The sequence below is a fragment of the Diceros bicornis genome, chromosome 31 (assembly GCF_020826845.1).
Source record: "Diceros bicornis minor isolate mBicDic1 chromosome 31, mDicBic1.mat.cur, whole genome shotgun sequence".
Lineage (NCBI taxonomy): Eukaryota > Metazoa > Chordata > Mammalia > Perissodactyla > Rhinocerotidae > Diceros > Diceros bicornis.
Genome location: NC_080770.1, coordinates 6,984,770 through 7,000,389, shown reverse-complemented (window position 1 = coordinate 7,000,389; position 15,620 = coordinate 6,984,770). Strand labels below are relative to the sequence as shown.

General features: G+C 53.3%; 1 protein-coding gene across 3 annotated transcripts; it reads right to left on the bottom strand.

Annotated features, from left to right (window-relative positions):
• Nucleotides 1–3,410: 3,410 nt before the first annotated feature.
• SLC29A2 (solute carrier family 29 member 2) lies at nt 3,411–13,097 on the bottom strand. Of its 3 annotated transcripts, none has more exons than XM_058526341.1 (12): nt 12,195–13,097; nt 11,861–11,942; nt 10,232–10,392; nt 9,867–10,006; nt 9,352–9,486; nt 8,595–8,692; nt 8,302–8,386; nt 7,611–7,747; nt 7,240–7,345; nt 7,054–7,139; nt 5,837–6,036; nt 3,411–5,123 (listed from the first exon to the last, which is right to left on the bottom strand). In XM_058526341.1, exons 1-12 carry the CDS (start codon nt 12,221–12,223, stop codon nt 5,012–5,014), a joined length of 1,371 nt encoding a protein of 456 aa, XP_058382324.1. In that variant the 5' UTR covers nt 12,224–13,097; the 3' UTR covers nt 3,411–5,011. The 3 variants fall into 3 exon arrangements, with proteins under 3 accessions (XP_058382324.1, XP_058382325.1, XP_058382326.1); XM_058526342.1 differs by having other exon boundaries at nt 9,352–9,474; XM_058526343.1 differs by lacking the exons at nt 11,861–11,942; nt 12,195–13,097 and having other exon boundaries at nt 9,867–10,100; nt 10,232–10,304.
• Between the last annotated feature and the right edge of the window lie 2,523 nt (nt 13,098–15,620).

Sequence of the window (15,620 nt, the reverse complement as noted above, 5' to 3'; positions counted from 1 at the left end):
ATAGATGTTAGCTCAGAGCCGGTCTTCCTCAGCAAAAAGAGGAGGATTAGCATGGATGTTAGCTCAGGGCTGATCTTCCTCACAAAAAATAAAATATAAAAAAAGGGAGAGGTGGGTATTCGCTTGCACAGGCTCAGTTGGAGAACATGCTTCCCCATAATGAGGCCTAAGCTCCTCCTGGAGAGATCTTTGCGTTAAAAATAAGGCAAAGGTCATGGGCGTAGCTCTTGTGGTGAGGCTTGGTCAGTTTCAGGATGGTTGGTGGTTACATGTCTTTAACACAAAAAAGGAAAAGAAACAACTTGGAAAAACAGTTAATTGCTTCTAAACCCACCTTTGAGTGTCTTGAGGCACCTAGTCAGTGACAGAACCAACTTTTGGTTTTGTTGATTTTCTCTATTGTTTTTCTTTCCTCCATTTTGTTTATCTCTAATCTTTATCATCTCCTTCCTTCTGCTAGCTTTGGGTTTAATCTGCTCTTCTTTTTCTAGTTTCTTTAAGGAATAAAGGTAGGTTATCGATTTGAGATCCTTCTTCCTTTTTAATGTAGGCATTTATGGCTACAAATTTCCTCTCAGTGCTTCTCGCTGTATCCTATAAATTTTATTATGTTGTGTTGTCATTTTCATTTGTCTCAAAGTATTTTCTAATTCCTCTTTTGATTTCCTTTTTTTTTTTTTTTTTTTGTGAGGAGATCAGCCCTGAGCTAACATCCGCCAATCCTCCTCTTTTTTTGCTGAGGAAGACGGCCCTGGGCTAACATCTGTGCCTATCTTCCTCCACTTTATATGGGACGCCGCCACAGCATGGCTTACCAAGCAGTGCGTCTGTGCGTGCCCGGGATCCGAACCAGCGAACCCCGGGCCGCCGCAGCGGAGCGCGCGCACTTAACCGCTTGCGCCACCGGGCCGGCCCCTGATTTCCTTTTTAACCTGTTAGTTGTTTAAGAGTGTGTTAATTTCCACATATTTGTGAAGTTTCCAGTTTTTCTTCTGTTATTGATTTCTAGTTTTATTCCATTGTGATTGGAAAATATACTTTGTATCATTTCAATCTTTTAAAATGTATTGCAGCTTTGTTTCATGGCCTAATATATGATCTATCCTGGAGAATGTTCCATGTACACTTGAGAAGAAGGTATACTCTGCTGTTTTTAGGTGGAATGGTGTGTGTATGTCCGTTTGGCCTAGTTCGTTTCTAGAATGTTCAAGTCCTTTTTTTTTTCTTTTTTCGCTTGAGAAAGGTTAGCCCTGAGCTAACATCTGTGCCAGTCTTCATCTATTTTGTATGTGGGTTGCTGCCACAGGATGGCTGATGAGTGGTATAGGCCTGCACCTGGGATCTGAGCCAGCAAACCCGGGCTGCCAAAGCGGAGAGTGCTGAAAACCACTACTTCACAGGGCCAACCCCATGTCCTCTTTTCTATTGCTCTTCTGTCTAGTTCTTCTATCTTTTATTGAAAGTGGGATATTGAAATCTCCAACTATTATTATAGAAGTGTCTATTTCTCCTTCAATTTTGTCCATTCTTGCTTCAGATTTTTTAAGGACTTTGTTGTTAGGTGTGTACGTGTTTATAACTATGATATCTTCTTGAGGGATTTACCCTTTTATGAATATATAACATCTTTCTTGGTCTCTTAAATGATTTTTGACATTTTGTCTATTTTGTCTGATATCAGTATGTCCACCCCAACTGTCTTTTGGTTACTGTTTGCGTGGAATAGCTTCTTCTATCCTTTCACTTTCAACCTATTTGTATTTTTGACTCTAAAGTGAGTTTCTTGTAGAGAGCATATAGTTGAATCATTTTTCAGTCCTTTCTGACAATCTCTGCCTTTTAATTGGAGAGTTGAGTCAATTTACAAACCAGGAGGCCTCCTCGTAAAAGGGTGAGCAACTTGAGGGTGAAGACTGGCCTTCAAATGTTTTTGTCCCTCCACCAAGCCTGTCTCAGTGCCCTCCACGTGGAGCCCTCTCCAAGTGTTTGTTGACGGAAACTGGCTGCTTCTGAGGGAACCTGGGCCCGCTGGCAGAGCTGTGTCAGGCCAGGGAGGTGGCAGTGGCCGGGGGACTGGGCATCAGGAGAGGGACAGGCAGGTGCAGACCAGCAGCCCAAGTATTTGTTTCCAGCATCAAAAGCCAGGGGCACCCTGATGTGATGGGAAAGTTGGGCAGGGTCTACTGGGAAGGAGGATGGGAAGAAGGAATTTGAGGCTGTGACGTCATAAGGACAGCTGAGGGGTGAGCGTCCTCTTTCTGGGCTCATCCTTCACTGCTCAGCCTAACCTGGGCCTGCTCCCGATGACCACGGACCAGCACTGATGGGTTCCCTGGGACTGTTGCCTGCCCTGCAAGCGTGGGTCTGGCAGGTCTAGGGGGCTTTTGGGTACAACAGACAACAGTCTCTGAGGGTGGAGCTGGAGAAGAGGACCCAGGAAGTGTTGAGGTCCTGTCCCCACACTCCCAGTCAAAGGGTACAGCTAGGCCTAGTGGTTTGCACAAGATACTCCCAGGACTACGACTACCCATTAGTAAATGTCTACTCCAGCCCCAACCTCTCTCCAGGACTCCAGACTTGGGAAAGTCCCCATTCCCACTGCTTGTAAGTGAAAGGGCCTGGCTTTGAACCCAGGATTCTGGGTCAGCTCACATGCACTTTTTTTTTTTTTTTTTTGTAAGGAAGATCAACCCTGAGCTAACATCCATGCTAATCCTCCTCTTTTTGCTGAGGAAGACCGGCTCTGAGCTAACATCTAGTGCCAATCCTCCTCCTCTTTTTCCCCAAAGCCCCAGTAGATAGTTGTATGTCATAGCTGCACATCCTTCTAGTTGCTATATGTGGGACGCGGCCTCAGCATGGCCGGAGAAGCGGTGCGTTGGTGCGCACCCAGGATCTGAACCCGGGCCACCAGCAGCGGAGCGGGCGCACTTAACCGCTAAGCCACAGGGGCAGCCCAGCTCACATACACTTAACCACCAAGTTAAATGGCCTCTGTAGAGACGGCCACCCTCTTCTCTTTTGTATCCCTCCTTCTCTCTCTAATCCCTTTAGGCCTCATCACTAAGGCCCTTCATCATTTGTTTTCAACCCACTGCTCCAGCTTCATCCTCTCCCCCTACCTCACACCCTAGGGGCTCCCCGCAGCACCCCCCCCCCAAGAAGTCCCTACTGTTCTCTGAATAATCCATGTCCATGCCTTCCACACTCTCTGGTACCTCTCCCTGGGCTGCTCCTCCACCACCTCAGCCCGGCAAACTCATATTCATCCCTCAAGGCCCCGTTAGGGGGACACCTCCTCCAGGATCCCTGCCCTGACTTCCCAGTGGGATTAATAGCCTCCTCTTCTGAAGTCTTGTATTATACACTTCTGCAGGGCCCTCACACTGAATAGTGGTCAAAGGAGTTAATCCTCAGTTGGGGTCTGCCCTGTGGCTTTATTTCAGCTCGCAAGGTCTTATCTTGCCTCACTTTCCTCTTTGACAGCAAAACAGCCTCTGGCTTCTGATAAGGGGCCCTGTGCTGGCCCAGGGCCTGGTATATAACAGCTGTTCAGTGAATGTTCACAGGAGGCAGGAGAGCAAGCGGGCAGAAAGGCCAGAGCCTATAATGGCAAAATCGCTCGTCTCTGGGCTGTGCAGGAAGTACAGGTGTGTGGGGAAGCAGGCCTTTCCTCCACCCCTCCGGAGAACTGGCTGACTGCCTCTCTGAGGCTCCATTTCTGAGAGGGGGGAGCCGGGGAGGCAGAGGACACCGGTGGAGGGGAGAGCGACAGTCGTCCATGCAGCCAGGTGCTCCTCCCAGGAGCACAGGGCTCCTTGCAGGCAGGTACCCCTTGGCCATGATGTGGTGGAGAGGGCCCAGCACAGGGATGCCCACAAATCCCTGCCCCTCTCAGGGCTTCAGTCATCTCATCCGTCAAATGGGTACAGTCATCCCCACCCCACGCAGCTCATCAAAGCCAACAGAGCTGAAAGCACTTTGGAAATAAAGACTCAGTGAATTCATTATACAAATAAAGAGGGTGGTTATTAGACCCGGGAGCAGGGTCAGAGGGAGAAACAGCAAAAAGGTGGAGTAAGTGCTTAGGGCTCCTGCCTTGAGCCCTTTGAGGAAAAGAGAAGCAGGTGGCGGGCAGGACGAACAGCACCTACAGGGAGGAGGGAGCTGGGGGCTGGGTCCCGGCTCTGCCACGGACCGTCACTTCCCCCTGGGACTCGGTTTCCTCGCCTCTACAAAGGGGGAGCACAGTCCCTGCCTGGCTCCCTCCAAGGGCCTCAGTGCAGCTTCAGTGAGAGAAGAGCTTTGCAAACTGTAAAGCGCAGTGCGTGCACGCAGGCCAACTGCAGTTCTGGGACCCAGGCCCAGCTGGGCTCTGGGGAGTGGAGATAGTAAGTGCTGGCAAGGAAAACACTGTCTGAGGCCCAGAGGGTCCTTTGAGCACTCTCAAATCCCTAACACCTGTTCCTTCCCCATGCTCCCTCAACTTCCCTGGCATCCTCTGTCCTGGGGTCCGAGAGACTTGACCGTGGGATCGCTGAGGCCTGGGGAGAAGAGGAGCTCCTGCTCTGAACCTGAGGCTGGGGCCATACCGGCCACACCCTCGGCAAGGCTCTGCTGGTGGCCTCTGATACCTGGCGATTAGCAAGAGGGTTTCTTGTGATAACAAACGCACTCCTGATGGTGGGGAAGGGCCATGGCCCTCGGCCCTCTTTTCCTTGATCAGCACCCTTTCAGTGAGGTCTTATGCACGTCCAGACAGTCTGTCTCTGTGTCAGCTCCATTCCTGGGTGAGGGTTGGAATGACCAGTGGTGAATTCTTCCTTGCAGCACCCCAAGTGGCTGCCAGCCTGGGAGGGAGAGCAGTGCCCGCCTCCTGCTGGCACCCCCAGACCAAGGGGCCTCAGCCCAGCAGAGGCTTGAGCCCGGCTTGCCTTGCCCCCTGCGCCGGGTCTCAGCTCCAAAGGGGCAGCGAGAAGAGAGCTGCTGCGAGAGCGGTGGACGGAGCACTTCAGAGCAGCGCCTTGAAGAGGAAGGAGAGGGCGGCCCCACAGGAGAGCCCCAGGGCCAGGAAGAAGGTCATGAGGGTGCCGGCCACCTCCTTCTCATGCGGCAGCACCTGCCTAGAGCACACAGGAGTAGGAGCTCTTAGAAAATGCCAGGCCAGACCCGGACCCAGCCCCAGCGCCCTCTGCCCTCCTACAACAGGACGCCCCAGTTCTTGTCTGGGCCGACCCATCCTCTGGCTCACTATAATCGGGCCCTTCTCCCTGGATTTCCGTTTCTTGATCTGTAAAATGAGGCCACTGGACAAGGTCACCTCTCAGGCCCCTGGGGTCCAATACTATAGGATTCTAGACTCCACTGCCTTCCCTCTTGACAAAATGTCCCCAACCTGGTCCTCCCTATCACCTGTACTCTCCCTGGATTCTCAACTCCATCGTCTCTAGAGCAAATCGCCCATAAACCTTGCTTTTGATCAAAACCTTAGCATCCCTTCAACTAAGAATTTGGGGAGTAGCTGGGCCCTAAGGAATGACAGTTCAATCCATTTATTTCATAGATGGGGAAACCGAGGCCCAGAGAGGAGCCCCCAGAACCAATGCCTGGGCTACTTTACTAGGCAGAAAGCTCCCTGCTCGAGGCCTCCTCTCCCTGCTCCTGGCCTGGGGCCGGCTCAGCAGTTAAGGCCTGACCCGTCAGGGTGGCCCTAGCGAGGCTTGGAGACAGCTAGCGCTGGGCTGGCGGGAAGCAGAATGGGCCCTCCCTTGCAGGCTGTCCCCCTCAAAGAGCTGGCCCACTTCCCCTCCCCCAGGCCCTCCTCCGGCCTCCAGACCTGGGTGCCAGGCACATGGTGAGGGACATCAGGTAACCGTTGGAAACGGCAAAGAGCAGCATGAACGTGATGAAGTAGGCGTCCTGTGGGAAGAGGATGGGCAGCCGGGACCTCTCGGGCACGTGGCACAGCATGAAGAGCGGCACGAACAGGATGCGCAGGCAGACCAGCAGGGGCAGCAGCCGGCTGTCCTTGTTCGGCTGCGGCAGAAGCTGGGGTGAGGGTGGTCCCTGGGAGCACAGTCTCTGCTCCAGGGGCACCCCGATAGACTCACCTACCACTTCCCCTGACCTACCCTTCCTGAGCCACTGAGGACCAGCACTTGGGCCTCTGGAGAGCGAGGGGCTGGGCCAAGGCCACCCAGCAATCAAGGACTGGCCTGGGGCCAGCCTCTGCCTCTCTTGATCGCCAACTTGTGCTCTCTCCATGGCAGACCTGGGAGAGGAGTTTGGTTTTCAAACTCGGTTCCTCTGAGCACCCCTGGGGGTTCCGCAGACCCCTTTGGGGCAGATAGGGCTGCTGAATGGGATTGGAAGCTGGGGATCCAGGCCCCATCCTGGCTTGGATCAGAGCAGCTCCTCTTGGATCTAGTTTATTTGTTTTTTGTTTTTTTTTTTTAAAGATTTTATTTATTTATTTATTTTTCCCCCCAAAGCCCCAGTAGATAGTTGTATGTCATAGCTGCACATCCCTCTAGTTGCTGTATGTGGGACACGGCCTCAGCATGGCTGGAGAAGCGGCACGTTGATGCGCGCCCGGGATCCGAACCCCGGGCCGCCAGCAGCGGAGCGCGCGCACTTAACCACTAAGCCACGGGGCCGGCCCTGATCTAGTTTATTTGTTGTGTCTCCTTGGAAGATTTCATTTAAAGCAGCAGCGCCTTGGCTAAAAGCAACCCAAACACTAGGAATCTTGCCCAACCTCTCACGTGGCACAGGAACCCACGTAAGTGCCTGTGAACACCGAGGGCTGGGCCCTGGGCTGGATGCTGGGGACAGAGGTCACTTGGACATGGCTTCTGCTTTCAAGGAGCTCACAGTCAAGGCGGGCTTGCATACCTCCAGGGGCCGGGTGCTCACTGCCACTTGATTTGCTGTTCCATCGCCAGACCCGACCCGTTGGACTATTGGGAAATCGCCTTTCTGTGCTCGTTCACACCCTCTGATCCCCAATTGCTTCCTATAAGCATCAGATCACAGCAGCCTAGGTGTGCTCACCCACAGGAAGTAGGAGGTCAGGCTCCGTCCCAGCCAGTCCATGACGTTGAAGAGAAGGAAGCAGCAGATGGGGTTGAAGAACTGACCTGGGAGAGAGGGAGGGCTTGTCCTGGTCTCAACTCCCCTCCTCCCTCTCTCTCCCCTGCACGTCCCCTGCCCTGCCCTCTTCTGCTTCCCACCACTCACTCCACTTCCCAGGACTGGTGGAGCTGGTCACCATGGCTGTGATGGCAGGGAAGACGGACAGGGTGACTGTGAAGACCAACACAAGGCACATCGCCGTCAGCCAGATCTGGAAGCCAGAGGCAGGGACGTGAGAAGGTGGGGCAGACCCAGGGCTCAACCCTCAGCCCCAACCCTCCTGCCCAAGGGCTGGCCCGGGAGCAGGACCCCTGGGGCCTGGCCCAGCTTTGTCCCCAACCCACTATGACCCTGTCACCTTGGGGTGGAGAAGGTAACAACTAAGACGCCATTCCATTCTAAGAGTCTCTGGGGAGGGCTGGAGAGAGTGGCCTTAGCCCTAGGCATGGTGGTTGGGGGCTAAAGCCAAGCCAAACCTTTCGGAAGACAACAAAAACTGAAGGTTTTCCTGGTTTCTGAGGCTCCTCTGGCTCCAGCTCTGGCTCCTTCTCAGAGTCAAGATCCAGAGTCAGTGCTGCCTTCTGGGGGCTGTTGGGAATTCCATTCTTCTCATCTGGGGCAAGAGAGGAGGGCAGGGTCATGCCTGTGACAAACAGGCCCGATGGAGGGAGATTCCCAGCAGTTACAACAAGTGATGCCCCCCTCCAGCCCGAGGTGCGGGCAAAGAGAATTAAAAACAACGGAAATAGGCTTTGCTACTATTTGTTAAGCGCGTACATGTGCCAGGCAGACTTAAGCACCTTAGATGGAATATCTCGGCGCCATTGCTTCACAAATAAAGAAACTGAGGCTCAAAGGGGTTAAGTGACTTGCCTAAGGTCACACAGCTTGGATGTTGTGAAGCCAGGATTCAAACTCAGATGCACTTGGATCCAGAGCTTGCATGCCTGAAACTCTACTGCCTCCCATTTTATAGATGAGGAAAATGAGGCCCAAAGGGCGACAGGGATGACTTCAGTCCCACTGACTTCCCTTCCCTCCTGCCTCTGCTCACACAAGGCTACTAGGGGTGAGGGCTCTAGGTGGGGACAGAGGGAAGCGCTTTCCTGCCGAGGTGGCTCTAGCCTGCTCTGGATATTCACCTCCCCAGCAGGGTCCCGGGCTCACCAGACTGGAGGAGCTCAGCTTTGGTCTCCATCTCCTGCCCCTGAGCCTGCAGTGGTTTCTTGGCCAGGTAATAGCGGGCAAACTCCTGTAGAAGGAAAGCATTGGCCCTGCCTCACTTGGCTGAGGTGTCCGGATCCCTCCCCAGCCTGGTGGCTTCCAGGCTGGGGTCCCCCCATGGCTGACTCCTTTGGGGATTGGGACCCTCCGCCTCCCCTGGCCTCTCTCAGGGCCTCAGACTCAGGCTGTATCCAAGATGCTCTGAAGCGGGGCCTTGAACCCAGTACCAGGCTCACCAGGTTGGGCAGGCTCAGGTAACACACGATGGACACGAGGACGCCCACGCAGGGCGTGATGAAGTACCCCAGGGCGGAGGTCTGGGCATCCACGCCACCTGTGCAGAAACTTCAGCTGCAGAGGGGAGGTGGCTGGTCCCACTGGCTCCCACAGAGATAACAACTCCTGTCCCACTTCTGGTTAAGCACCTCTCAGGTTCACCTTCCGGCCTCTTCCACTCCTCTCACTGACAAACTTGGAAATCTTATGTAGGGTCCCAGCCCAGCCCCTCACTTCTCTTACTCTGCCCTATGTGTCAGTTTTTTGAGCACCTACTATTTGCTCATTATTATTGCATACTCCTTACACTCTGAGGAGGGAGCTACAATAATCAGTTAGGTGGGCAAACTGACACAGGTTAAGTGCCTTGTCAATTCCCCTGGCTAGGGAGCAGTAGAACTGGGACTCAGACCCAAGTCTATGTGAGTCCCAAACCTGTGCCCGCTTCCCTCCACCTCAACTCCTGAGGCCACATACCAGCACTGGCCTCAGGAATCCTGCCCCTGGCCCCAAGTTAACCCAAGCCTCGCCTGGCCATTCTCACACTGCAGAACCCAAGAGCCCTGCTCCCTACCTCCAGACCCAATCCCCAGCCCCCATCACCCCGACACCTCCATCTCCACCTAGAACCCAAGGCATCTCACTCCTGGCACACTCTCCCTGTACCCCAGAGTCACAGAGGCCACCCCTTCCCTCCAGCTGCCCAAGTCCACTTACTGGCCATGGACATGAGCATGGCAAGGGCAGCGAAGATCCCAGCCAGGCCCTGGCCGCTGAGGAAGAGGGTGCTGTAGGTGGAAGGCATAGTGCCCAGCTGCCCGAAGAGGCTGCCCTGCAGAACTGCAGAGAAGGCTGTGGATGGACAAGAGTGGGGGTCGCCACTCAACTAGGCAGGCCTCAGGGGCTCCCTGGAGGAGGTGGCGGCAGGGTGCACAGGGGACTCTGGACTAGGTCTGGGCACTCTGGTGTAACACTCCCCATCGACCCTTCTTCTGAGGTGCAGCCACAGGTCTATGGGGCTAGGGGCCAGGAGGCCTGCTCTTAGGTCACTGCGGGGCCTGGGACAAATTACTTTTCCTCTCTCTCTGGGCCTCAGTGTCTCATCAGGGATATGGGTGGTGATGGTGCTATCTTCCCTTCTTGGATACGTGGGGCCCTTTCCGTTACCAAGAGGCTGGGCTGAAGCCCTGGGTGGGCTGGGTGGGGAGGCGGGTAGGGGCAGCGGTGCTCACAGTTGATGAACCAGACGGAGGCCATGGTGATGGAGAAGAAGGGCCCAGGGCTCATGTCCACCTTGACCAACGCCGCCGTCAGGGTAAAGAGCAGCAGGATGACCAGCAGGCTGCCCAGAATCCGAACTGTCTCAGGGATGCTGCTCATTAGGGGTGCAGAGTGGGTATCAGCTGGGCCCAGGCTGGGCAGGGGGACATGGGCCAGAGGTTCAGCCCAGGGCTGGACACTGGGGGCTGGGGGGAGATGCAGGGGGAGAGAGGAAGGATGAGAGGACTTCCCTGGGCCCCGAGGGAGCTGCCTCAGCAGGGGTGGGGGAGGGATGACAGAGGGATGGCCCGGGAGGGAGCCTGGGGGTGCCTCTCACCACTGATACAGGAAGGAGTTGAGGAGTGTGAAGAGCAGCAGCGGCAGCTGGGACAGCAGAGTCACCCAGTTGTTGAAGTTGAAGGCATCTGCGGGGCCCGTGTGGTTGGCGCCCAGGGTCCCAGTGGTGCTGTTGGCCCCTGCTAGCCGCCCCTGGAAGTACTGCCAGGATGCCGGGGGAGAGGGTACAGGTCACCCTACAACCTACCCTCAGGGAGCCCCAGCCTTCCCCCTCGGCCTCCCGCATGCTTGGGACTGCTTGGTTAATGTCTGCGGGGACTGTCTGTGTGTCCTTGTCCTGTTCCCAGCACCTGGCACACAGTCGGAGCTCCATGAATGTGCACTGAACTGAACGGCTGAAGTCTGGGACAGAGCCCAGGCCCTGAGAGCCCCTAACCTGGGCCTTGCTCCATCTTTAAATCACACCTCCTCTTCAGTGCCCAGGTTCCAGCCCCCACCCCCACTCCTGCAGCAGCTTCTAGATTCCTGAGTGTTCATTGAGCGCCTACTGTAGCCAGGCTCTGGCCCAGGTGCTGACCAACTGCATTCTCTCTAGAACACATATTCCGTCACGCCTCTGCTTAACCTCCCCCTGCCCCCGGCCCATGGCTCCCTATTGCCTGCAGGGCAAAGCCCCGAGGTTTTGGAACAGCATTTGGGGCCCTTCAGAACCAGACCCCCACCTCCCTTTGGTGCCCTGTCTCCTGCTCCGTCCTGCTAAGCTCCAGGCACCCGAGGCTCTGGCTCCTTCTCTGAACAGGCTGGCACTCCCCTGCCTCAGTGCCTTTGCCTAGGCAAGCCTGCCATCTCCACCTGAAATGCCCTCCCCCTTCCTACCACTACCCATCCCAACACAAACGCTTTACCTATATCCTTCTCCTAGGTTACAAATCACCTCCTCTGTGAAGCAGAAGGAATTGCTCCCTCCCCTGGGGACCCACAGGACTCTGCTCCAAGCTTGAAATGGCACGTGTCATGCTACATTATTAACAGCTCTTTGGCACCCATCTTGCACTCAAGACCAGGGGCTGATTCATCTTTGGGTCTCCAGGCACTGAAGAGGCATCTGGAAAGTTGTTGCATTGAATATATATGAATAACCTAGTCCCAAAGAGAACGCAGCCCCACATTTCTGCCTTCTCCTGAGAGAATATAAGCCCCGGCGGGATGGAGCCTTCATCTGTTATATTTCCTCCTGCACCTCCAGTGCTGGGAACATGGCCTGGTCCACAGTAGGTACACATTAATTATTTGTTGGATGAATGAGTGTAATTTGTGCTATTTCAAAGAAACCCAAAAGCTTGGGTAACCCACTTTTGGAGTGACTATCCCAGGAATAAAGACAAACAGGGGTGGTGGGTGGGTAGCTCATTGCTGGTTCTACAGGACTTTCTAAGATGGTGACCTTGTCCCTCTGGGATCTGGGCATCTCTGAAAGCTTGGCCTTCCCTAGCCGCGAGAGGGGCACCTCCCCTCTCTGAGGCTCCCGACTGCAGCCGTACAAACAGGCATAATGAGGAGTCAAAGCCGGCGTGGTGGGGAGAGCCCCTGGGATGCCCCAGGTCCAAGGCGGCTGCAGGGACAGATGCTGGTAGTGACCGTGGGCTGTCTGTCCAGCCGTCAGTCTCACCGGGATGGCAGTGATGAAGAAGTTCCAGGGAAGGAGAGTGCCCAGGCCCAGGATGAAGAAGCTGATCCCGACCAGGTGGTAGCTGTGGGGATCAGTCAGAAGGTCACCCCGAGGACGCACCGCCTCTGCCGCCCCTCCCGATTCCCAGGCCTCCGTCTCCGGAGAGCGGACTACAAGCCCCATCACGGCGGCTCAGGCAGCCAAGGGAGGCGGCTCATGGGAGCTGTAGTTCCATTTGGTTTGCTTTGCGCCTTGGAGAGCCCAAAGGGAGCGGGTCTGCGCTGCCCACGGCCACCCGGATCCCCGTACGCACCCTACCCGGTCCCCAACTCGCCTGTCCTGCGGTACATCTCCTCGCGCCATGGCCGCCCAGCGGGATGCGCCCCGGTGGGAGGAGGTGGAGTGCCGCACCTGCACCTGCGCCGCGGCCCGAGGGCGGGAGGACCCCGGAGGCTGGGTCTTGCCGGCGGTGGGCAGAGGGAGGGGGGTCGGGTCTCCCAGGAAGAGGAGGCGTTGGCGGGAACGAGGGAGGGAGCCCCGGGCGGATTGGGGCCGGTCTCACGCTCCGCGGGCTCGGACCTAGGCTCCGCCCCCGGGGCGGGGACAGAGGTTCGCACTACCCCTCCCGGCTTCCCGCCGGCAGGGACTGCAAACTCTCGCATCGGAGCCCAGCCTGACCTCCAGCCCGGGACCCCACGGCTCCCCGGCCGCCTGGTGCAGCTTAGAGGTGGCTGACTCGGGAGGGTCACCCTGCTGCCTCACCTCTCCGCGGGCGCGTGTCCCTGACCCCTGCGGGCGGGTTGGCGTAAGGCAGTGGGGGGAGGTACCCCCCTCCCCCAGCCGAGACCCCTGGACCAACCTGGCGCGGTGTTCTGCCCGCTCCACCAGCTCGGAGGTGGTGCCAGACCCCGCTAGCCAGAGCCCACCGAGGGTCCGGCTCGCCGCGCGCCTGTGGAGCCCCAGCCTAGGGTGTAACCCGAGCTGGGCTGGCGCCCGGGGAAGCCAGAGACCGTCTGTCGCCTGCGGTCCTGGCAGGCTGCGCCGAGCTTGGTGCTTCGGGAGGCCGAGGAGAGAGCCAGGTGCCCGTGCTGGCGGAGCCCCCAGGCCAGCCTGGAAGACAGACGGACAGACGGACCCTTCTCCTCCAGCTGGTGCCTGAGGAAGCGCCGGGCCTTTGGGGCGCACAGCGGAGGCGTGGGCCCTGCTGGAGGTCTAGGCCGGCTTCCTGGTGGCGGTGAGGCTGAACTGCATCCGGAGCAGTGAGGGGTTAAGCAAAGGCTCCGGAGGAAAGGGTGACCCGGAGGTGAGCCCAGGCCCTCTCCCCAGCCTTGTCTCGTGCCCTCCCTCCACCAACGCTTAAAAAAAAAAAAAATTACTTTCGGCGGTCCCAGGTCACATCACATCAAAAATATTAAGATACACCCAACGTTCCACTTTTTTTTTTTCAGTGAAGAACTTTGAAAAGATTAGAGACCATTGCAATTTTGAAATTAATGTGCTCTAACTCATGTAATTTACGAGCGGGTTTGTGTTCTCTGCAATCACCGTTCGTATAGCGGATGCTGGAGAAGTGAGAGGCTCTAAGTCACAAATTGTTCTCATAAGTAATTAAATTTTATGGCCGCTTCCAGGTACTCGTGTTCTTTTCTCCAGCCTGCTGTGAGTTATTGCCAATGTCCAGCGCCGCTGCCCGGTCCGTAGCACGTGCTTGATTTTATAAAGGCTCGGTGAATAAATGGATTGTCATGATGTACGAGTGAGTTTAGAGAGAACAGAGACGGCATTAAATTACACTGAAAGAGAAAGTTATTCTCTTTTCATTTTGCTTTCAAGCCTTCGGAATACATCGAGGGGGAAGGTCTCACCTCGGAGCCAACATGTTTCTAAAACCTGTTAATCTCCCTCTCTCTCCAACAAAGAGCTGGCCTCGGGGCTTCTGACAATTTTATCTAAATAGACGTTAATAAACTTTTATGTTCCTTCTCTCTGTTTTTATAGTTGCTTTATTTTTAGGGCTACTTATGCTAGTTTCTTATTTATGGTAATGATATACGTTTTTCTTTGAAAAATAAAATTATGCATAATTTAATAGACGCTTATAAACTGATTAAAATTAAATAAAAATGAAATATAATTAAATTAAAAAGATACATGTATAAGAATTCAATAAAAATTAAATATAAATAGATTAAAAATATAAATTTGTTAAAATAAAACAATAATTTTTATAATTTATTTCAATTTAAAAATAAATTTGTTTATAAATTTAATAGAAATGAAAAAGAATTTATTTATGAAAAATGAATAATTTAGAGAAAATTTACTAAATGGGATGGGAGGTGGGGCACAGCTGTGGCACAAGATTCAAAGGAAGGTGGTGAAGAACTGAGGTTTGGGAAACACTGTAAACTGAGGTTTGGTGAACACTTCATTCACTGCAGCGAACAAAGAGGATAAAGGCATTTCAAGGATAGAACAGGCTGTACCAAGACCAGCTGACACATTCTGGGATATACAAATAGATCCCTTTAGCAGGCACTGTGGGAGGAAGGGGCAGAGCCTCTGCGACAGCCGGGCTGGTTATGACAGGTGGGAGGGCTGAATAAGCAGAGTGGATTTCATTTTCAAGAAGAGGTTCTCAACTCAATCAGACTCATTCATCCTTTTAATAACAAATATTTTGTTACTCTCCTGCAATGAAATTCACATATAATAAAACCTATCTAGACACACAAACTTTAATGTCAATATCATATCCTAATTGTGCTACCCAGGATAAATAAAGAAAAGTAGTTAGTAATAAAATAATGTGTGTTTGAATATGTCAATGATCAGGCACAATGAAGCAGACAGATGCTGGCCCGTCTTTATAAAACCACAGTGAATGCAGTGGCTGCAAATGCACACACAGTGCAGGCGTGTGGCGGGCTGACCACTCAAAGATGGCTAGTCTGCTATGGGTGATGTGATTTTCTAACACAGTGACCAAGTCTTGGCAGAGTTCCAAACAAAAAAGTCCGGCGGTCCCTCTACGTAGACAGTAGCTGCCTTACTGGAAAATGCTGTGTAGATTCAAACCTTTCAAACGATACATTGTGTCCACGTGTAAAATTGAGTTAGGATCTAGGCTCAGAAAATTAGCAACAAAATGAAAACATAGTAGATTTTATTTTTAGTGCAATTTTAGGTTTACAGAAGAGTTGAGCAAATAGTACATAATTTAATATACTCACCCTCCCACCCCATTCCCTGGTTCCCCTTATGATTAACACCTTGCATTAATGTGGTACATTTGTTATAATTGATGAGCCAATATTGAAACATTATTATTAAGTTATATTAACTATCGTCTGTTGCTTACATTAAGGTTCACTCTTTGTGTTGTACAGTTCCACGGGTTTTGACAACTGGGTAATGTCATGTAGTCACCATTACAGTTTCATACAGAATAGTTTTACCACCCTAAAAGTCCCTTCAACTTCACCTATTCATCTCTCCCCTCCATTCCCTGAATCCCCCGCAACCACTGATCTCTTTACTGTCAATATAGTTTTGCCTTTTCTGAAATGTCATATAGCTGGAATCATGCAGTAGGTAGTCTTTTCAGTATGGCATCTTTCACTTAGCAATACGCATTTATGCTGGATCCTATGGTAAAACGGTGTTTAGTTTTGTAAGAAACTCTCAAACTATCTTCCAAGTTGCTGTACCATTTTGCATTTCCACCAGCAAGGAACGAGCATTTCTGTTGCTCCACATC